At 44.0% G+C, this 22567-nt stretch overlaps 1 protein-coding gene across 3 annotated transcripts in view; it reads left to right on the top strand.

The window, feature by feature from the left end:
• Positions 1-22339, top strand: part of TBC1D7 (TBC1 domain family, member 7) — a 24626-nt gene extending 2287 nt beyond the window's left edge. For 2 of the 3 annotated variants that reach the window (XM_010848781.1, XM_010848780.1), the window contains exons 3-8: positions 952-1032; positions 6823-7010; positions 10711-10848; positions 18189-18334; positions 19540-19669; positions 20683-22339. In XM_010848781.1, coding sequence (XP_010847083.1) covers positions 952-1032; positions 6823-7010; positions 10711-10848; positions 18189-18334; positions 19540-19669; positions 20683-20769 — 770 coding nt within the window. In that variant the 3' untranslated portion in view covers positions 20770-22339. The remainder of the gene's footprint in view (positions 1-951; positions 1033-6822; positions 7011-10710; positions 10849-18188; positions 18335-19539; positions 19670-20682) is intronic. The other variant, XM_010848779.1, reaches the window with a different exon arrangement.
• The last annotated feature ends 228 nt before the right edge of the window (positions 22340-22567 follow it).

Below are 22567 nucleotides of genomic sequence, written 5' to 3'. Positions count from 1 at the left end.
TGTATGTATGTATATATATATATATATATATGTATATGTATTTTAGTGATAGAATGATAGGAGAATGGTATATTTTGGGAGGAGCTAAGGACTTTTCAAGTTTATACTTAGTCGGAGTCAGACGTTTTTGAAAGGCCTTTTAAGTTAGTAATATTTTTTCTCTTATTAGACCCATATATTTTCTTAATTTTTAGAGGCATCATCCTAGCTTCTGGATAAATTTGTAGCAACTCTTGCCGTAATTTTCTTTTATGGAAATACTGAGACTGCATGATGGATTAACATTTTTATTTCTACTAAGCCAATCATAATAAGGTCTTTAATGTGTCTAATTAAAGTAGGATAAACTGAACCATAGTTAAAAACAATAGTTTAAATGCATAGAGTGTTTTTAAAGTTTCAAAAACATTTCCCACCTGATCTTTGATCCTCACTATTCAGTCTGTGCTTTTTAAGTATTACAATTCTCACTTGACAAGTAGGGGAATTGAGGTCCAAGATGTGGTTGAATGTGGTTTATTGGTGAATATGGGAGTTTGCAGGCTGGCTGTGCTCCTTGCTAGTGATGTTAACTCAGTCCTGTCCCTTAATCTGGTCTGAGTTTCAGTTTCTGGATCTTTAAAACAATAACTACCCAACAAGCTTGCGGTGTGCATAAATGAAGTAAGTTCTATAAATGGTAAATACCACTGAGGTTATGGTGAATGTAGTAATAAGTATGCAAAATACATCTCCTCCGCTGTGAAACACTGATTGTTTTTGAATAGCTAGTTGGAACACCTGGGCTGGAAATCAGTCTAGTGTTGTGTTTTCTGGATTTGCTGACTGTTCAGCAGCCTTCCTCCAAAGAGATGTCTTTACTCTAATTTCAGTTTTAAAAGATAAAATGCGTTTTTACATATCATGATCAGCATGAAAAGCATCTAATTTTTTTTTTTTTCCTTTCTCCAGATATCGAGAAACTTTGTACTTTCAGTCAGAGGTTCCCTCTCCCATCCATGTACCGTGCGTTGGTCTGGAAGGTGTTACTCGGTATGATTCCCAAGAGTTGGGAACTTTTATCTTCAAAAATGTCAAATTGATGGGGTCATTGGTATCTTATCAGTCAGAAAAATGATTTTTTTAGGATGTTTACTGGGCACTAACCTCAGAGCCTGAATCCCCACTCACTTTGGAAACTCTGGAAGAAGGTGACTTCAGCACAGAGCCCTGAGCGTCACTCTGAGAGCATCAGGGCAGCAGTTCCCAGCCTTTTTGGCACCAGGGACTGGTTTCATGGGAGACAGTTTTTTCCACAGACTGGGGTAGGAGGCTGGCCTCTTGATGATTCGGGTACATTACTTTTATTGTGCACTTTATTTCTAATCGGATGCTGCCGCTGATCTGACAGAAGGTATGGGTCCACGGCCTGGAGGTTGGGGACCCCTCATATAGGGGCGTTAGAAGAGATAGTGAGGCAGACTTGTTTCCCTGAAACAAGTTATGGGAAGAGCACTGAGCTGGGAGAAAGGAGAACTGGTCTGAGCTTTACTGTCAACTGGGTCACCTTGAAGACACCAGTAGGCCTCTCCCTCTTTTTTTTTTCTTTGCATCTGTAAATGAGAATGTTGAGTTAATTAACTCCTAGGGTTGAGCCCTTGATTTGTTATTCTGTGACTTCCAGCTGCAGAGGTATAACTTCCTAATGAGTGCTATCAGAGTCAAAAAAGGAAGTGTTTGCTTTGAGAGTGTTTACTTTGTTGAAGCACAAATAACTTCCAATGAGGATGGCTGAGAGAGAAGGAAAAAATAACCTTGCTCGGTTTCTTGTGAAAGAAAAAGTATATTAGGTGCCTGAAGTGACTGGCAGCATCCCTTCTGAGCCAAGGATCCTTTTTTTTTTTCCTGTTATCTCTGAGCCTGTTAACACCAAAAATACCCATCTATTACCACCCTCCTTTTCTTTCTTCAAAAAAAAAAAAAAAAATCCTGAAATTCCCTTGTGAAGCAAGTATTAATATTCCAATTTTACCAATGGGGGAAAAAGACAGGCTAAATAATTTTCCTGAGGCCTTGTAGCCTGTAAATGGCAGAGCTCAGGTTTGTAGAAGCCTTTTGAAGTTAGGCTGGATTATAGACCTTGTTTTCTTTCCACGATGTACTGTATTTTCAGGACTTGAAAAACCCTTAGAACCAAGTCTGATGATGTAGTGAGGAGGCCGTGAGGGAATGCATGCCATGCTAGAGACCACTGACTGCACGGTGCCTTTTCCGTCGTGTATCTTGGCCGTCTTTGTACACTTACGTTTCTAATAGGTCACTGTGCGGTTAAAATATAGAGAATTTGTAAAAAAGATCTCAGTTTTTCCCAGAGGATTTCTTAAATCTTAGTGTTTCCAGTATCCAGCGAAATAAATGCCTTCTAAGGGTGCCTTTTAGGTGGCAGAGCCTGTAGTGTTTATTTCTGCTGGGAAATAATGTGTCTTATTAACAAATAACGCCTGTGGATTCATGTGAGATGGACAGTAATACTTTGCAACTGAGCGCCAAGGCCTGTCAGGCTGCTCATCAACTCTTTTTTCCTGACTTGCTTTATTAGGTTCAGTTCAGTCGCTCAGTCGTCGTGTCCGACTCTTTGCAACCCCATGGACTGCAACACGCCAGGCCTCCCTGTCCATCACCAACTCCCAGAGTTTACTCAAACTCATGTCCGTTGAGTCGGTGATGCCATCCAACCATCTCATCCTCTGTCGTCCCCTTCTTCTGCCTTCAGTCTTTCCCAGCATCAGGGTCTTTTCCAGTGAGTCAGCTCTTTGAATCAGGTGGCCAAAATATTGGAGTTTCAGCTTCAACATCAGTCCTTCCAGTGAACACTCAGGACTGATCTCCTTTAGGATGGACTGGTTGGATCTCCTTGCAGTCCAAGGGACTCTCAAGAGGTTAAGTCTTCCTTATTCTTTAGTTATGGTGCATGGGTTTAGTTGCCCTGTGGCTTGTGGGATCTTAGTTCACCGACCAGGGATCAAACCCGCATTCCCTGCATTGGAAAGTGATTCTTAACCACTGGACCACCAGGGATGTCCCATTTTCTTTGTTCCTGAGGTTAATGCACTGGAGATTTAGAGCTGCCTTGCTGTGTTGGAGTTCTGGTTCTAACATTAAACTGGCACCAAGCTCATCCAAGTTGTGTTTCCCAGAATGTTCTTTAGAATACTGGATCTGTAGCTGTTTGCACCAAAGAGAGCTCCATGATCAAATATACTAGCTAACACTTACAATAGCTTAGTATGTGCTATGTACTGTGAGTGTTTTATGTATATTAATTTGTTTATTCATCATTACAACTGTGTGACATGGGTGTTACTCTTCCCATTCTTTGGGTGGAAAAACTGAGGCACAGGAAGAGCAAGTACGTTGCTGAGGTTCACCCAGCCAGTTCACTGTAGATTCAAACCCGGGAACTTTGACTCTGGAGCTTGTGCTGCAAAACAGTTTCTTTAGGTTTAGTGAAGCCAGAATAAAGATGTTTTTCTTTAGAGCAAAACTTAAAGCCTTAAATTCATTGTTGCCACTTCATAAATCTGTTCAACTCTGGTACCCTTTTTTATCATGGAGACCTCAAGGGCCCATGTTCTGTGGAGAACATTTGGGGAAATGTGTAACCATCCCATTTCCCGCCTCTGGCAGAGGAGGAGACAAGTGCCGGGAGAGATGTCAGAGAGTCCGGGTGTCCTCGTTGACTGAAGGCCCTTCCGCTGCTCTTTCCTCCGTGTTTTCTCCATGCCTTTGTTTGTTCTTGCCCCAAAGTCTAAATGTATTAATGAATATAGAATGACATTGAAATGTAAGGTCTTTCATCAGTGAAAATTGGAGGTTTGTTCTCGTAAAGGTAGGGTATTTTGTGACCAAGTTTTAGTTGTTGGCAAAGGAAAGGATTTGACCAGTTGATGGTGGTTCTGAGATGAAGGGGCTTGTCAGCCAGGGCTGCCTTGAAACACCACAGACTGAGTGGCTTAAACAACAGTTTACATTCTCACAGTTGTGGAGGCTGGGAAGTCCAAAACCAAGGTGCTGGCTGATTTTGTTCCTGGTGAAGCGTCACCCCCTGGCTTGCAGGTGGCCATCTTCTGGCTATGTCTTTGCATGGCAGAGAGAGACAGCTCAGTTCAGTAGCTCAGTCCTGTCCAACTCTTTGCAACCCCATGGACTGCAGCACGCCAGGCCTCCCTGTCCATCACCAACTCCCAGAGTTCACTGAAACACGTCCATCGAGTCAGTGATGCCATCCAGCCATCTCATCCTCTGTCTTCCCCTTCTCCTCCTGCCTTCAGTCTTTCCCAGGATCAGGGTCTTTTCCAATGAGTCAACTCTTCGCGTGAGGTGGCCAAAGTATTGGAGTTTCAGCTTTAACATCAGTCCTTCCAAAGAACACCCAGGACTGATCTCCTTTAGGATGGACTGGCTGGATCTCCTTGCAGTCCAAGGAACTCTCAAGAGTCTTCTCCAACACCACAGTTCAAAACCATCAATTCTTTGGTGCTCAGCTTTCTTTATTGTCCAACTCTCACATCCATACATGACTGCTAGAAAAACCATAGGTTTGACTAGATGGATCTTGTTGGCAGAATGTCTCTGCTTTTTGACAGAGAGCATGCTAATTCCTGTGTTCTTCATTTTCCTAAAAGGACACCAGCCCTGCATGTATTAGGGCCTCACCTTGTGACCCCATTTAACCTTAATCATGTCCTAAAGGCCCTGCCTTTGGGGATGAGGGCTTCAGCATATGAACTGTGGGTGCAGGGGGACAATTAGCAGACAAGCACAGAAACTGGAGATAGGCTTCTAGGAGCTAAGGGTGGCCCCAGGATGACAATCGTAAACTTGAATTAAACCATACTAGTTACAATAATGATTTATCTTGAATTTATGTGGCATATTTATTCAAAGGCTTTATGATGTCATTTCATGCAAACATGGGCACAATAAAAGGCAGAAATGGTATGGACCTAACAGAAGCAGAAGATATAAGAAGAGGTGGCAAGAATACACAGAAGAACTATCCAAAAAAGATGTTCATGACCCAGATAACCACGATGGTGTGATCACTGACCTAGAGCCAGACATCCTCGGATGCGAAGTCAAGTGGGCCTTAGGAACCATCACTGCAAACAAAGCTAATGGAGGTGATGGAATTCCAGTTGAGCTATTTCAAATCCTGAAAGATGATGCTGTGAAAGTACTGCACTTAATATTGGAAAACTCAGCAGTTGCCACAGGATTGGAAAAAGTCAGTTTTAATTCCAATCCCAAAGAATGCTCAAACTGCCACACAATGGCACTCATCTCACACACTAGCAAAGTAATGCTCAAAATTCTCCAGGCCAGGCTTCAACAATATGTGAACCGAGAACTTCCAGATGTTCCAGCTGGATTTAGAAAAGGCAGAGAAACCGAGATCAAATTGCCAACATCCGTTAGATCATCGAAAAAGCAAGAGAGTTCCAGAAAAACATCTACTTCTGCTTTATTGACTATGCCAAAGCCTTTGACTGTGTGGATCACAGCAAACTGAACAGTTCTTAAAGAGATGGGAATACCAGACCACCTGCCCTGCCTCCTGAGAAATCTGTATGTAGATCAAGAAGGAACAGTTAGAACTGGACATGGAATAACAGACTGGTTCCAAATCGGGAAAGGAGTATGTCAAGGCTGTGTATTGTCATCCTGCTTATTTAATTTATATGCAGAGTACATCATGAGAAATACTGGGCTGGATGAAGCACAAGCTGGAATCAAGATTGCCAGGAGAAATATCAAGAACCTCAGATATACAGATGACACCACCCTTATGGCAGAAAGTGAAGAAGAACTAAAGAGCCTCTAGATGAAAGTGAAAGAGGTGAGTGAAAAAGTTGGCTTAAAACTCAGCATTCAGAAAACCAAGATCATGGCATCTGGTCCTATTACTTCATGGGAAATAGATGGGGAAACGATGGAAACAGTGAGACTTTATTTTTGGAGGCTCCAAAATCACTGCAGATGGTGACTGCAGCCATGAAATTAAAAGATGCTTGCTCCTTGGAAGAAAAGTTATGACCAACATAGACAACGTATTAAAAAGCAGAGACATTACTTTGTCAACAAAGGTCCGTCTAGTCAAGGCTATGGTTTTTCCAGTGGTCATGTATGGATGGAGAGTTGGACTATAAAGCTGAGCGCCGAAGAATTGATGCTTTTGAACCGTGGTGTTGGAGAAGACTCTTGAGAGTCCTTTGAACTGCAAGAAGATGAAACCGGTCCATCCTAAGAAAATCAGTCCTGAATATTCATTGGAAGGACTGATGCTGAAACTGAAACCAATACTTTGACCACCTGATGCAAAAAACTGACTGATTGGAAAAGGCCCTGTTGCTGGGAAAGATTAAAGGTGGGAGGAGAAGGGGACGACAGAGGATGAGATGGTTGAATGGCATCACCAACTTGATGGACATGAGTTTGAGTAAGCTCTGGGAGTTGGTGATGGACAGGGAAGCCTGGCATTCCGCAGTCCGTGGGGTCGCATAGAGTCAGACTCAACAGAGTGACTGAACTGAATTGATGTCATTTCGTTTCTCATTGATATCAGCGATGCAGTTGCCATCCAGATATTGATTGTATTGATAGTTAAAATTTATTTTAGAGTAAATTTCGAAAACAATGTGTATAGTAACTAAATACTTATGACTTCTACTCTAATTGTGGTAGACAGCATCTCACAGGATTCTTTCATAGAGGAGGGGTTCAGATCGGTGCCTCTGTATTTTACTATCTTTATTCCCCCTCCCCCACCCCGGGTCTCTATAGGAATCTTGCCTCCGCACCACGAGTCGCACGTCCAGGTGATGACGTATCGCAAGGAGCAGTACTCTGATGTCCTTCACGCCTTGAAAGTCATCCGCTTCGTCAGTGATGCCACCCCTCAGAGTGAAGTCTATCTCTACATGCACCGCTTAGAGTCTGGGAAGTTGCCTCGAAGTCCCTCGTTTCCACTGGTCAGTGGTGTTTTTGTTTGACCCTTGGCTTGACTCTCGACTGCTCCGTTGGCCAGCCTTTGATCACGTCATGTTTTGCCCTTGAACCTTTCAGTGGCTCTTCTTTGTAGAATAAAAGCATAGCCCTGTACAATCTGACCCAGTCTCCCTAATTTTTTAAAATTTTATTTTGAAGAAGTAATTTCAAAAGTTACAGAAAAGTTGCAAGACTACTACCAATAATTCCCATTTAACCTTTATCACAGTTCCCTAGTCATTAACATTTTACCACATTTGCTTTGTCATTTTTCCTATATATGTATACCTGTTTTCCCCCCAAAGTATTTGAGAAGAAGATGTAAATGTGGCATCCCATTATTTCAGATTCTTGCAGTATATGCTTGCTAAAGATGAGAACACTTCGCTTGGTGACCGTAGTTCTGTCATCAACACCAAGAAGTTGACATTGATACAGTACTAACATCTAATCTTCACTGCATTTCCACTTGACCAGTTGTCCCAATGATGCCCTTTATCATAAACAATACAGGTTTTGGTTCAGAACTTATCAAACTTTCAGCCATTAGTTTTACCATTTGTTGATTTTTTAAAAAATTTCCTTATGTTTAAATTCTTCAATTCAAAAGCATTTTAGATGTAGAGAAAACTTACATAAAGAAAGAGTAGTGTTCCCATTTACCTTCACCTAGCATCCTCAAATGTTAGGTCTCAGTTGTACTCTGGTTATTTATCAAAACCAGAAAGCTAACATTCATCCAATGCCGTGAACCAATCTATAGCTGTTTTGGAAATTTTGCCGACTCTCACACCAGTGTCCTTTTTCTGGCCCACGATCCAATCTGGGGTCCTGCATTGCACTTATTCTTAGCTGCCTTTAGTCTGGATCAGTCCCTCGGTCTTCGTCTGTCTTTCATGACCTTGACAGTTTTGAAGAGTACTGGCCAGTAGTGTTTCTCATTTATTTCCTCCTGATTGAAGTCTAGTTGTGAATTTTTGGAAGGAAAACCACAGAAGTTGTGATACTGCTTTTGCTGCTTTGATCACTGGGTTAAGGCGATGTCTGGGAGGCTTCTCCTGCATGGTTGCTTTTTTTCTCTTTGTAATTAATAAGTAACTTGTCGGGGAGGTACTTTGAGGCTGTGTAAATATCAATCCTTAAATAGTTTTCACTCTGCTGATTGCCAAATGGTGACCTTCTGACTCCTTCATTCCTTCTGCATTTATTAGATGGCTTTTTGATAAGGAAGAGTTTTCCCTTCTCTTTTATCTGTATGAATTTATAGATTTCTCTTTTATTCGGTGGCCTATAAGTCATTACTGCCACTATTTTGATGTTAAAGTTGTCCCAGATTGGGCTAGTGGGAGCCACTTCAGGCTGACTTCTGTTTCGTCTGGACAAGTTCTCAGCATTTTGAGCACTTCTTACTTTCTGGAACAAAAAGATACTCTAGGTTCATCTTACACTCTTCCCCAAACCTGGAATAATCATCCTTTTATCTTTTTATTTTAATTTTTAAAAATTGTCATTGGAAACCAAGAACAGGGGGCTAGATGTGCTCATTGTCCTTGGTCTGTCATTGCTTGTAGGCTCCTTCAGCAGACAGAGCTGGGAAATATACACACACACATGCTTATCACTGTATTAAAAACCGTTAATGCTAATTAATGCTAGTTAATTAATGTTAGTTAATGCTAATACTGCCAGTAATCACAAGTTTATTCTCTCTCTCACCCTTTCTATACTTGCTGCTTCCTTCTCTGGCAGTTACAACGAAGCTAACGGAAAACCTCTTATTTGTATTTATTTCTTTGCTCGTTCCTCTGTCTATAACCAACATGGTCAGCCACGTCTTTGGCCCCAGCCTGCAGGCCCCAGAGGCCTTGTGGTCAATGACTGCCTCTTGGCCTCAGCTTCACAGGCTCCAGCCTCCTCTGTAGGCTTGATCTTTGACAGACTGCTTGCTCTAGTTACTAGGATTGCTTATTGTTTATAAAGGGAAGAGAAGGGGAAAGTGGAGGAGGGCAGGCAAAGTAATGACTACAGCTCTTGGGTTTTGGCTGCAATTCACATAGGCATTTTAACTTTTGGCTAAAACAGAGTGAATTGTTATGAGTAGGGATTTGTCTGCAAACTATGCTATTCTATATTTTTTTCATGGTGGTTATAGATTTCAACCTGCTAACAGCAGTGTGAAGCTTTGACTTATTCTTTCTCTCTTTTTAGAACATTTATTTTTATTTATTTGGCTATGCTGAGTCTTGGTTGTGGCATGTAGGATCTAGTTCCCCGACCAGGGATTGAACCCGGGCCCCTTGCATTGGAAGCAAGGAGTCTTAGCCACTGGACCACCAGGGAAGTCCCTTTTTCTTTAACTTTTTGAGATTGCTGTGGGTCCCATGGACAGATCTTAGGTTGTTCACTTTTATAAAGTTTATCAAGAAAGAACATCCCAGGAAATAGTTGGAACCCTTGAACGTCTTTAGATTTTATTTCTCGTTGACAAAATGCAGTTAGTTGATGGTACTACGCAAGTTCCCGAACTATGAAGTTAGGTTAGATTATCCATTAGCTCGAGGTCTAAATGTTTCCATTGGCCTTGGGCAGACACGCTGTCCCAGGTATTCATTTTGGGCGCGTGTCTCCTTGGCCTCCAAGCCCCAGTCAGCTGTGTTTTTCTTATCTTTTAATGAGACTGCGTAGCAGTGCAGTACCCACGGCTGGGAACATAGAAGCCGACTTCAGCTGAAGGGCGCTGGTCCTCCTAGCCGCGTCTCAGAGTAGCTGGGCGCAGCGTTGAGCTGCTGGATTCAGGAGCACAGAGCCCAGGGCCAGGTGGGAGTCCACGAAAGGAGCCTTTCTGCTGCTCTTGATATGTGGAAAGTTAATGAGTGGAAAGGAGGCCTAAAATGCAGTTCTTCTATTAAAATAGGAAGTTTGATTTAACTTGGGACTTCTTAGAGGAGTAGAAAGAAACTTTTTCTTTTCAATGTTAAAATCCTTTAGCTCTTAAATCTTGGATGAAAACGTAAAGCTTTTGGTATAAGGAGCAGTGATTGAAAACAGATTTTTCAAGTGGATTCCAGTTTTTATGAGACTTCTTTCGAAATTTACTTGAAGGTTTACTTTCATGTTCTGAGTGTTGACAAAAGGCCTGAGAAATGCCATTCTTCTGATTCCTAAAATTCTGATTCTCGGGGCAGTTTTAGCTTTATATAGTGCTTAAAGATAGAGCAAAAATGTAAAGATCTGTATGAATGCTTTGGAATAAAGAAAATGCTTATTAGTCCTTTTGGGGTCATTTTTGCAAATTACCGTATTGACAATAATTGTCTCTAATTATTATTTGTGCTGTTTTATCACATCTGTTTGAAAGGAATTCTCTTCCAGCACTGAGAATACTTTTGGGTGGAAAGTCGTCCTTTGCTTCAGGTTTATGTTGACGCTTTGGGCTTAATGTTAGAAGCTGGGAAATCTGTGAATGTTCAGCCTGAAGCCTGAGTGTTCAGAAGCAACACTGCCTCAGATTCCCTGGTTACTCTTCATCTCCCCTCGGTTGTCTTTTTAGTGATGGACTGGGTGCTTTTGGTCCCACTTTGATTTATTTTGGCTCCTTCAGAATTTAGGGAGTAAGGCTTCATTTTTATTAGAGAATCCTCTGTTTTTCTCTCTTGCCTCCTTGAGTTGTTATTAATTTTTCAGGAGCCAGAAGATGAAGTATTTCTTGCCATCGCGAAGGCCATGGAAGAGATGGTGGAAGATAGTGTCGACTGTTACTGGATCACGCGATGCTTCGTGAACCAGCTGAACAGCAAGTACCGGGACACTCTGCCCCAGCTGGTGAGGGGTGACGTTATGGCTGTTGTGGGCTGGGGCTGAGCAGTGGTGGTGGGGGTCCTCAGGAAATGCCCTTACCACCTGGTGGCACTACAGTTACGAGTGGACCCTCTGGCGGGGGTCAGCAGTAAGAGGCCAGGTAGTGAGCATCTCCAGCTTGTTGGGCCAGGTGGTCTCTGTGTGCCTGCTGCAATCACACAGCTTTCCAGGCGGCACAGTGGTGAAGAATCCACCTGCTGATGCAGGAGATGTGGGTTCAATCTCTGGCTTGGGAAGATCCCCCGGAGAAAGAGGTGGTCAACCCACTTCAGTAGTTTTCCCTGGGAAATCCCATGGACAGAGAAGCCTGGAGGGCTACATACAGTGCATGGGGTCACAGAGTCGGACACGAGTAAGTGACCGAGCATATACACACACGCTGTTGTCACACAAAATAGTAACGCATAAATGCATGGTCATGGCTGGATTTGGCCATTGCAGGCTCACTCCAGCTCTATAGTATTCTCTATCTGATCTGGAATTATCACTCAGTACTAAGGTTTAAGTTTGGCTGTATGTAACGGGAAGCCCAAACAGTAGACGCTTTACTGTCTTCTCTCATGTAAGCAGAAGTCCAGGGGCAAGGAGCCCAGGGCTGGGCCGTCCCCCCTCCTGCTCCAGCGCTCCTAGGGGCAACTGTCCTCTCGTGATCACGTGATGGTGCCGGAGGGACAGCCCTCCATCTGTGCTCTGGGCAGGAAGGGAAGGTAGAGGAGGAAAGGTGCCAAGCCCGGCCAGCCTGCCTCCCTTGACGGACTTCCGTTCTGCATGACCGGAGTGAGGAGGGTGTCCCCAGGTTGCCCTGGTCTGCAGGGGAGCCTGGGGAATGTGGTTGGTTGGCTTTGAGCCGGGCATGCTGTGGTCTCACATTGGAACAGGGACTCTGTTCCTGAGGAAGGAGAAGGGAGTGGACGTGAGCTGGGCAGCCGGGGGTCTGCCGCACTGACTGGGCAGTCGGGAGAACCGGCACTTGGCTCATCCTCGTATCGGGTCCTTTGCCATTCTCTCTCCTCAGCTTCCCCCCCATCGCCCCGCCATTTCTCTTTTTATAAAAACGAGTCTTTTTTCTTAAGTCATTGAACTGTCTCATTTGGAAATTCTGCTGAAAGCAGTAACCACGGTCCAGGGCGCAGGGTCAGGTGCGGGACACAGGCTGGCCGCGCCCTGGGGAGCCCTGCTGTACCCCTGCAGCGGGCCAGACCCTTCAGCCCTCAGCTTCCCTGAGCCCTGAACAGGAGTGCTTTTTATGTGTTTCCATTAGGTAAAGTTCGATTCTTAGATTTTAAAACTTAACTTCACTTAATCTCAATAAAGCATGGCATTGGAGCATATGTGGATGGAATGTTAGCTGCCTAATTCAGTCAGGAGGTCCAAACTTGTACCGTGGTTTCATCAGCCTTTCTTAATATTGGAGTGAATGCAATCGCATAGTGATGGATTGTTTAAAAAATTCATTATTTTTAAGAACACAAGTAACAGATACATTCTGGGAGGATTAAATAATCCAAATGAATCCACAGTTGTCATCGACCTGCCCCCATGCTTCCCCGTCCCCCGCTTTCTAAGGTGTAAGCTTTGTCACCAGCTTGGTGTGTGTTCGTCTGGTCTTCAGTGCTGTGCCTGGACTTCCTCTAGTTGTGGCGAGCAGAGGCTCCTCTCTAGTTGTGGGGCTGGGACGTCTCATCGTGGTGGCTTCTCTTGCGGAGCACGGGCTTCCGAGGTTGTGGCGCTTGGGCGCTGGAGTACTGGCTCAGCGGTTTTGTCATGAGCTTGGTTGCTCTGTGGCGTGTGGAATCTCCAAGGACCAGGGTTGAACCTGTGCCCCCTGCCTTGGTGAGTGGGTTCTTAGCCACTGAACCGTCCAGAAGTCCCCTGTCTAAATCATTTTCTGTGCATCAGAGTGGGTGGGGGTGTGAGGGCATACCCGTGCACACGTGTGTGTGTGTGTATACGTCTTGTACATATTTTTACATATATAATTTTTTAATGTATTATACTATTCGTACGGCCCCTATGATTCTGTTTAAAACTTCATGTGGTGAAGTTTTTCCACGTCACTACACGTGGGTGGTTTTTCAACCCTGACTTCCTGTTAGTACCACCTGAGAGTTCTCAACAATGACCAGAGCAGTGAAATCAGAGTCTCCCAGGGTGGGGCCTCAGAATTCTAATTTTTTAAAACTCAGTGATTCTGAAATGAGGCTAGGGTTGAGAGTCACTCATTTAGAACCACTTAAAAAATTCTCATGGGGTGGCAAAGAGTCGGATGCAACTGAGCGACTGAACTGAACTGAAAAAGTTCTCGTAGTCTTTCTTGTTAAGAATTTGCCCTAATTTAGTGTAATGGTTCCATGATGACAGCCCTCTCCGTATACATGACATGTTCCCGTGTGTGTGTGTGCTTCTGTAGGGTGGGTTACCTACATGTTAAATGCTCTAACGCAACAGACATATTTAAATGTGTTAGCTACCAGGTTACTCACCCAGAAGTTGGACCAATTTTGCTTCCCCCACCAGTTTGAGATTTCCTGTTTTCCACCCCATTGCCAATAATAGTATCAATCTCTTAAAATTTTGCTGACCTGATACTGAAATGTTAGCCCGTTTTAATTTCCATTGCCTTCAATTTTGAGTGAGGCTAAGCAGCTCTGGAGATACGTTTATTGGTCATGTTTGTCTCCCTTTCTATTTTGTTTGCATCTTTCCTCTTTGGGTAAGAATTATTGCTATATGCTGAATGTTTATGTAAGTTAAATATTTTCTCTGAAAATATTTCTTGCTGTTGTATAAAGATATGAAGGTGATACTATTGGTCTTATCAGTATTTCTTTTTTTTCTTTTGTATCTTAGTTAGAAAGGCGTTTCTAACTCCAAGATTTTTGTTTTAGAAAGCTTCTAGCTTTTAAAAATTTTTGAACATTTTAAATTTTAGTCCTTTAGCTGGTGAGGGCCTGAATCTTTGTGACTCGTATGAGATGCAGACATGACTCTGTTCCTTTTGTGGTGAACTGTAATGCAGCTTCAGCCAGCAAGCGCCCCACTGCCCCCTTCCGCCTCCCTGCTCTGGTTAAGCTCTAACAGCTTCGCGCAGTGATGTTAATCAGGTCAGTTGCTCAGTCGTGCCTGACTCTCTGCGACCCCGTGAACTGCAGCACTCCAGGCTTCCCTGTCCTTCACCATCTCCCAGAGTTTGCTTAAACTCATGTCCATTGAGTCAGTGATGCCATCCAACCATCTCCTCCTCTGTCGTCCCCTTCTCCTCCTGCCCTCAATCTTTCCTAGCATCAGGGTCTTTTCCAGTGAGTTGACTCTTCACATCAGGTGACCAAAGTATTGGATGTTCTGATGAATATTCAGGGTAGATTTCCTTTAGGACTGACTGGTTTGATCTCCTTGCAGTCTACGGGTCTCTCAAGAGTCTTCCCTAACACCACAGTTCTGTATCACTCTCTAAAAACGTATTGATATGTCATAGGTCAATAACGTTTGCGTAAGAAAAGATGTATTGGTGATATCTCCAATCAATAATGTGTAAACAAAAGAATTTTAGAACCAGCAAGATACTCAGTGTCCTTATGTCCCCTAAACCTTAATTTCATCATCATCAAAAAAGGATTTTTCCCAGGTACATTATTGTGTCTAGGACATAGTTTTTAATAGTTGCAAAAGTTCTTTTCAAAAGTTCAGAACATATTAATGTAAGAAAAGCTACATTTCCTTTGTGTTGCTATTTCATGTAGCCATCAAGTGACTTAAAACAACTTTTAATATTCTTTAAAAATTTATTTATTTGGCTGTGCAGGGTCTTTAGTTGTGGGGTTATGGGGTCTTTTAGAACTTTTTAGGAGATATTTTCATACCATTTTTTTTCCTGTCCTTATTTAGGTGGTTATATCCTTTTTATCCTTAGTTTGTTAATGTTATTGCATTGTTTCTACACATAAATTTTCTTTCATTTCTTTTTTAAAAAATTGTTTGGCTGTGCCAGGCATTGTGACGTGTGTGATTCTAGTTCCCTGACCAGGGATTGAACCCTGGCCCCCTGCATTGGAAGTGCTGTCTTAGCTGCTGGACTATCATGGAAGTCCCAACTTAAATGCTTAAAGTCGGGTTTTTTAAAAAAATTCTTTAGTTAAACCTTGTTAAATCTAGCTGAAAATTTTTGTTGCGCTTGTATAGATCTCTTCTGCCCAGCTTTTTGTTAGTTTCTGTAATCTTGTCTGTCATCTTTTCAGATTTTTGTGGTTTTTACCAAGTTTGTTATCGCAAAGCATATGTTGTTTCATAATCCTAGGGAAATGTGCATGTGCTGCACAGTGATAGACTTTTGACATCCAAAGAATATTTCTGGCGATGACGCCTTTATGCTGTAGTGTTTTGATTTATAGGAGAGGAGAGCTTTTCTCTCCATCAAGCTTCTGGAAGGTCTTTTTGATGAGGCCCCTGATTGTCAACGAAAGTGGAGGCCAGCTTCAGTGCTGTGACGTGGGAAGCCTCTGTTAATCTCTCTTCAGATCAGATTGTCTTTAAGCCATCTCAGTCTTTACTGTGTTCAGTCATTAAAGCTTTTTTTTTTTCCTTGCCATTGACACAATTTTTAAAAGCTGTCCTAAAGAGAGGGTTTTTTTTTTCCTCTTAACACTATTAGCAGCCTCTTTCTAAGTTGAGTATAAATTCCTCGGTTAAATCTCTTTTGTCAGATTTTGCCTTTTGTTGAGGTGTGCTTTCTTGTCTTTTTTTTAAAAAGATCTATTCATTATGGCTGCGCCGGGTCTTGTTCCTGCACGCAGCTTTCACGAGCCGCAGTAAGCATGGCCCGCTCTCCGCTGCGCTGTGCAGGCTCCCCATTGTGGCAGCTTCTCTGGTTGCGGAGCACAGGCTCTAGGGTGCGTGGACTTCAGTAGTCACAGCATGCCGGCTCAGTCGTCGTGGTGCTCGGGCTTAGCTGCCCCACGGCATGTGGAATCTTTCCAGACCAGGGATCGAACCGTGTCCCCCGCATTAGCAAGTGAATTCTTTACCACTGAGCAACCAGGGAAGGCCACTTTATTTTCTTAAAGTAAGAACTGAAGGTCATGGAAATACTGGAAATAACCTAAATGTTTTACAGTAAAGTATAAAATCGTCTGCTTCCCAGGTGGCGCTAGTGGTAAAGAACGCGCCTGCCAATACGTGAGAAACATGAATTCAGTCCCTGGGCCGGGAAGATCCCTTGGAGGGAGGGCATGGCAACCCACTCCAGTATTCTTGCCTGGAAAATCCCGTGGACAGAGGACCCTGGTGGGCTACAGTCCATGGGGTCACAAGGAGTCAGACACAACTGAAGCAACTTAGCGTACACACAAAAATAATATCACATCTACCATTTACTGTGTCCTCAAAATTTCATGTAAATGTCATCTTCCACTAAAAGAAAAAAGCACACATGGATATGTATTTATACTCACCCTGTTAGATTTAGCTCTAGCATCTGATACACATTTCTCTTCACCCTGCTTTTTTTTTTTAACCTGATACATGCTGGGGTTTCTTATGCCATGAGCAGTGTATAGAGACCTTCCTTATTCCTGTTCATGGCTGCATTCCACTGCATCCTAGTTTCTTCAGCCCTTCCTTTAGTGTTGGCTGTTGGAGCTGTTTCCAGTCTTCTGCTGTTATGCGGTGTTACAGGTGAAAAGCTTTGTGCGTGTATCCTTTAGTGTACTTGGGGGATAAACTCTCTAGAAACGAATTGACGAGATCACATGTTACTAAGTAACACGTCACTTAGTAGGTCTTTTCAGATCCCCTCTGTAGCACTCATACCACACTTTTGCATCCTTGTGACCGACAGCTGCGCACCTGTCTCCCTGTAGCCTCGCTGACCTGATGTGTTCTTGCCAGCCTGATAGCTGAGAAGAGATGCCTCAGGATAGTGTTAGGTTGCATTTGTTTTGTTCTAGCCAGCTTGAGCATCTTTTTGTATGGGTTAGAGCCATTTGCATTTTCTCTTGTAGAGTTTTTGGCTTTTTTCTTTTTTAGAAGCTCCTTTGTGTAGGGCTGTTGACCCTTTAGGCAGGATCAGATATTACTCTGTGGTCCTTTTTGCCCAGCCAAGTCGTGTTCCTGCTCATCGTGGGCCAGCTCAATCGTCAGCTCTCCTGGGAAACTGGTTCTGGGTTAAGATTTCCGCCTGGATGTACCCAGCATCTCGTGCTCATTCCCGTTGTAGCTCTATTGCAGCGTGTTGTTGTCAGCCCTTTGCAGGTCTGTCCCAAGCAGGTTAGAAGCTCCTTGAAGGCAGGGATGCTGTCTTTACCTTTTACTCCCTTTCCTGTATGGAGCACGGTGTCTGGCTGCAGTGGATATTGTAAGGGTCATGAATTGCCTCTTTAGTGGAAGTAGAGGTGCAGATATTAGGTTGGCTGAAAAGTTTGGGTTTTTCCGTAAGCCTGAACGAGCTTTTTGGCCAACCCAATATTTAGTTAAAAACAACAAAATATTTGTATTTGCATGGGTGCTACATTGATCTGGTTGTGTCCTTCTGGATGGAGAGTGCAGGCTTGAGGGTTTGACCTGTAGGGTCCATGCTTTGCCAGAGGACCCTGGAAGTACAGCAGTCCCGCCTGGGAGCCAGCTCTGGTAGCTCCCAGTCTTCCGGTGTTGGCTGCTGTGGAACCTTCCGTGGGAGAGGCCTCCAAATGGGGCCCCGGAGCTTTGTTCCCCTGTGTTCTCCTGTCTGCCTGGAGTTCTCGTGCACATCTTGTTGGGGACAGCGCTCCTCCTCCGGACGCTCGTGTTGTCTGACCCTTCCTGCCAAGTGCAGTGTGCCTCACGGGGTCAGCGGCGGTATGACCGGTGACTGCTGGGCCCTGTTCACCTCCTCTTTCCCTAGTTCCCTCTCTGCACCTAGTCCCGCCCTGTGTCTTTGATCTTAGCCTGCTTCTTTCTGTGAACCTATAATCTCCTGCCCTGGAGTAGCCAGCACATGGACCTTTCTTGGCTCCCCAGATCAACTGAATTTTGCTCTGGACTTTTTGTCTTAGGTTGTTGGATCTGCTTAGCGCAATTAGGACTAACCAGCGTGACTTAACTGTTCCATTTAGCCAGAGACTGCCCCAGAAAAACTGTTCCGTCCTGGACAGTTGGTTACTCTGGTTAGTGCTGACCTGGGAGACGGCAGCGTCCCCAGCGGCTTGAATGAGTCTGAAGCTCTGTTTCCTGCACTTCTTGCTTGCAGCGCGTATACGTTTTCGTCACAGCCTGTAAGATATGGTAACATTAAGTCACAGGAAGTGAGTAAGCTCTTCCCCTTCAATCATTAGCCAAAGGCTTTTGAACAATACCTGAATCTGGAAGATAGCCGACTGCTGAGTCACCTGAAGGCCTGCTGTGCAGTGTCCACACTTCCCTACGAGCTGTGGTTCAAGAAGTGCTTTGCCGGGTGCTTGCCCGAGTCCAGCTTACAGAGGCAAGTGTTTCTTTCAAATATGATTGAATGCACAGAGTCGGAAAAATCCTGTTTTTGTTGTTGTTTTTGTTTTTTTTTAACGTGATCATCTCAGAATATAAATTTGCTTTAGAACCATGTAGTCATTTGATGCTAGCTTCTCCAGGAGCTGACATAGCGACTGGTGATTCTGCTTATTATATATACAATTAGAAGTGTTAGAAATATTGAGTATTAAAATAAATATAAAAAATGTTAGGATATACGGTTAGAGAAATTGAAGGCCCTCAGTGTGTTAGATGCTGTTGAATATTCACATCTGAAGTAGTCTCCAGGAGTATATATGGATGTGGACTTTTCCAGAAATGGAGCAGATCCTGGAGAAAAACGTTTATTTCTTAGACCTCTTATGACATCATTAAACTAGCTGAAGGCTAGACTAGAGACTCAGACTCAGCTCTTCCATCAATTTCAGACGTGTTACGGGTATTGTGGAGTCCCGTCCTGCTCCCTCCAGGACTTAACACTTGAGGAAAAAGGCCATACACAGAGTATTACAGGACAGTGCTTAGTAAGCGTATTGAGAATGATACTGACTGTAAGAGCTATTGAAGTTATCAGAACAATGATTTTAGGGTATATTTAATCTAGAGTATATTTAATAGCTCCTTAATTAAGGAATTTACTGGAAAATGAAACTGAATTTCATATTTCATTCCCCTTTTTGTTCTTGTTCCTTAGTCTGTAATGGTTATCTTAGCATTACAGAATGTTAGTAAACTTGAAGCTTTGGTTTTTAGGAATTTCCTGCCCTAAAATGTCAATTTTGAGATATTAATTGGAGGATGTCTTCCTGGAGGACAATGTCCTCATTAGCTCTTCTCTGAAGCTTATGCAGTCAGCCATCTGTCTCCACAGTTGCACATCTCTGGAGTTGGCCGATCCCAGATCCTGGGCTGTGTTTACACTTGTGGCTGGTCGAATCCTTGGTTATGTAATCTGTGGATGCAGGGGGCTGACTGCACCACCTCACTTTATATGAGGGACTTGAGCCTCCTCGGATCTTGGTATGCACAGCAAGTGAGCCCATGAACCACTTCCCTGGGGATACTGAGGGATGATGGTACCTAAAAGAAAATGTAATTTGATTTAATTTTGAAACTTGAGCTGTTTAGGTGTAAACATCAACTTCAGACTTGTAATTTGATTACATCTTTCTTTCATAGGATTTGGGATAAAGTTGTAAGTGGATCCTGTAAGATACTAGTTTTTGTAGCTGTGGAAATTCTTTTAACCTTTAAAATAAAAGTAATGGCGCTGAACAGTGCAGAGAAGATAACGAAGTTTCTGGAAAACGTAAGTGTGCTTTGCTTCACTTGAACTTTGAATCTAGAAAGGAGTTCAGTTTACAAGCCAGATTTTTCTATGGCATTAAATTATTTCAGAGACAATATAGTATATTTTTACATTATAAGAAATGATTTTCCCCAGTATAAGTTTCAGCTTGGTCTGTGGATTATAGTCCACATCCTTTGGGGGTCACTGGTCTGAGCAGCAGGTCTGTCTCCGTGAGTGTGTGTACCTGGGACCACAGTGGCCACTAGGAGGCCGTCGGGAAATGAGGAGGTGAGATCTGTCACTTTAGGGCGAGCGATCCCTGTTAGTGGAAAAGGAACGTTTTTGTGGATTTTGCTCGTAAGCCCTTTCATTTCTGTTCCTATATCTGGTGGAGTCCCAGCTGAATTTGTTAATGTGCTGAAGTGTAAACTTGAGCATGTTGAAAAAAGTCTGAATGAATCTGTTTTTCCCTATCTTTGTATCTTAGAATACCCTTAACCAGGCAAGAAGAGGTCAAAATAGACTTAGGCTTGACTGAATTTCACTGGACCCCAAATCTGTTTTAATGAGTCCGTGTTAACAGTTGAGCCGCGGCCCGGTAGACAAGTGCTCAGTGAGTGTGTGTTCGATCAAAGCGCCCTCTTGGTTGTAATGAATAGTGGCACGCACTGCCAGGGGCCCTGCTAAATACTTTTTTGTGAATTGCCTCCTGTAACCCTGTAAAGAGCCCTGTGAAGTGGGGCTATCATTTGCCCCATCTCAGATCTGGGGATCTGAACCCGGGGAGCTTAGGTAGCCTGCCCAGGGCTCCACAGGGAGTGGGCAGGGCAGGATCCGAACCCAGATGGGTGACACCGCACTCCTCACTGTGGCTGCGGGTGCCACGTGGCACATCTGGCAGCAGCTGCCTATGTGATCGCTTTCTGAAAAGCAGCGAAAACTCCAGTGGACACGAGTTTTATGCCACAGTGAATGAGAGAGAGGCTGAAGTCAGAATCATGCCTTTCAGAGCCTGGTCTGCTTGTTCACAGATCCCCCAGGACAGCTCGGACGCGATCGTGAGCAAGGCCATCGACTTATGGCACAAACACTGCGGGACCCCGGTCCACTCTGCCTGAACTTCCCGACGTTGTGGACAGCAGCCAGGCCTGTTCAGCGCCTTTTCTTCCCCCTTGGGACGTGACCTACTGAATTGATAATGGGGTTCTTGCTTTGGTGCTCGAAGTGTAACTGCTTTTCCAGTAAAATTGCTTAAGATAATGTCACTGTGGAGTCACTGTGTTGTGGAACGGCATCTTCTGGTTACACGGAAGTACAGGGCTCAACTCTGAATAGCATTTAGAAAAACGCTTATGGAGATGTAGTCAGTTTACAACGTTGTGCTCGTTTCTGCTGTGTAGCAGTGGTTCGGTTGTATATACATATGTATCCTTTCTCGGAATCTTTTCCTTCATGATTTATCACACGCTATTGAAGATAGTGCTATGCAATAGGACCTTCTTGTTCTGGATAGTAGTTTAAAAGGGTTGTTGGAAATAGCTCCCAGCTTGTAAAGCAGTTGAGTCAGGGTGGGTGGGTGCGTCAGTGAGCTGTGTGTAACCAGGCCTGCCCTGCCGCGCTTTAATTAGCACCAAGCTAGTTGCTTTCTAAGGTCCATTTCTGGAACAAAGAACAACTTCCTTTTGTTGATGACTTTTGTTGCTGATGCAGTACCTGTCGAAATCTAAGCTGACTTTCTAAATCTTTTGAAATCTAAATCCACTTTCTGATACTTTTGCTAGATTGGTTTAAATAAAGGCCTTACTATGTTTTTTTTCCTCTTTGTGCCAGTTGGAAGAAATATTACTGAACATAAATGTGTCTACATTTACCTGCTGAGAGAGGACTTGTTGATGCTTTGCTGAAACCATGCTTTTTTCTGATGGGTCATTAGATGCGGGGTGGGCGTCAGAGGACTCTGCCACCCCCGCAGGCACGGTGGAAAGGGCAGGTTCTGGTATATAACTGGGTGGGCGTCAGAGAGGACTCTGCCACCCCCGCAGGCATGGTGGAAAGGGGAGGGTTCCGGTATATAGCTGGGTGAGCGTCAGAGAGGACTCTGCCACCCCCGCGGGCACGGTTGAAAGGGGAGGGTTCCGGTATATAGCTGGGTGGGCGTCAGAGAGGACTCTGCCACCCCCGCAGGCACGGTGGAAAGGGCAGGCTCCGGTTAATAGCTTAACACCTCCCCCACAGCCACGGTGTCCCCTGATGGTAACTTGTTGGTTGGACAGTTGCAGGCTTTGAGACGGGGCCCTTTGAGACTGACTCACTCGGCTGCCAGACCTGCAGGAGCCCGAGTGGTGAGCTGGGTTCTCCACCCCACAAGGAGGAGATGATGAAACTATGGAGCCGTCACTCTGAGAGTTGAGTCCCTGCCTGACGTGTTCAGAGTGCACCAGAGTTGTTGAAACCGGGTGGTGCTTGTGACAGTAACATAGCCAAGAGTATTTAATTTCTTTTCTTTTGAACTTTTTGTTTAGTGTTGGGGTATAGCCAGTTAATATTACGTTGTGACCGTTTCAGGTGAACAGCAAAGGGCCCCAGCCATACTTACACGTGTATCGACTCCCCGCAGCCTCTCTCCCGTCCAGGCTGCCGTGTAACGCTGAGCAGAGTTCCCTGTGCTCTACACTAGGTCCTTGTTGGTCATCCAGTTCACATATAGCAATGTGTGCATGTCCATCCCAAATGCCATACCTGTCCCTTCCTCCATCCTTACTCCCCTGGCAACCGTAAGTTCGTTTTATAAGTCTGTGAGTCTCAAGGGTATTTAATTTTCTAAAAACACTCATAAGAAAACTTCTTAAAGCAAACTCTGCTTACAGCTAATACTTTACATTTATCCAGCGATCGCCTCTGCCCCTGAAGAACTTT

This window comes from Bison bison, unplaced genomic scaffold, assembly GCF_000754665.1.
Source record: "Bison bison bison isolate TAMUID 2011002044 unplaced genomic scaffold, Bison_UMD1.0 scf7180017864274, whole genome shotgun sequence".
Classification (NCBI taxonomy): Eukaryota; Metazoa; Chordata; class Mammalia; order Artiodactyla; family Bovidae; genus Bison; species Bison bison.
The sequence above is the reverse complement of the archived record's forward strand: the minus strand, read 5'-3'. Positions and strand labels throughout refer to the sequence as shown.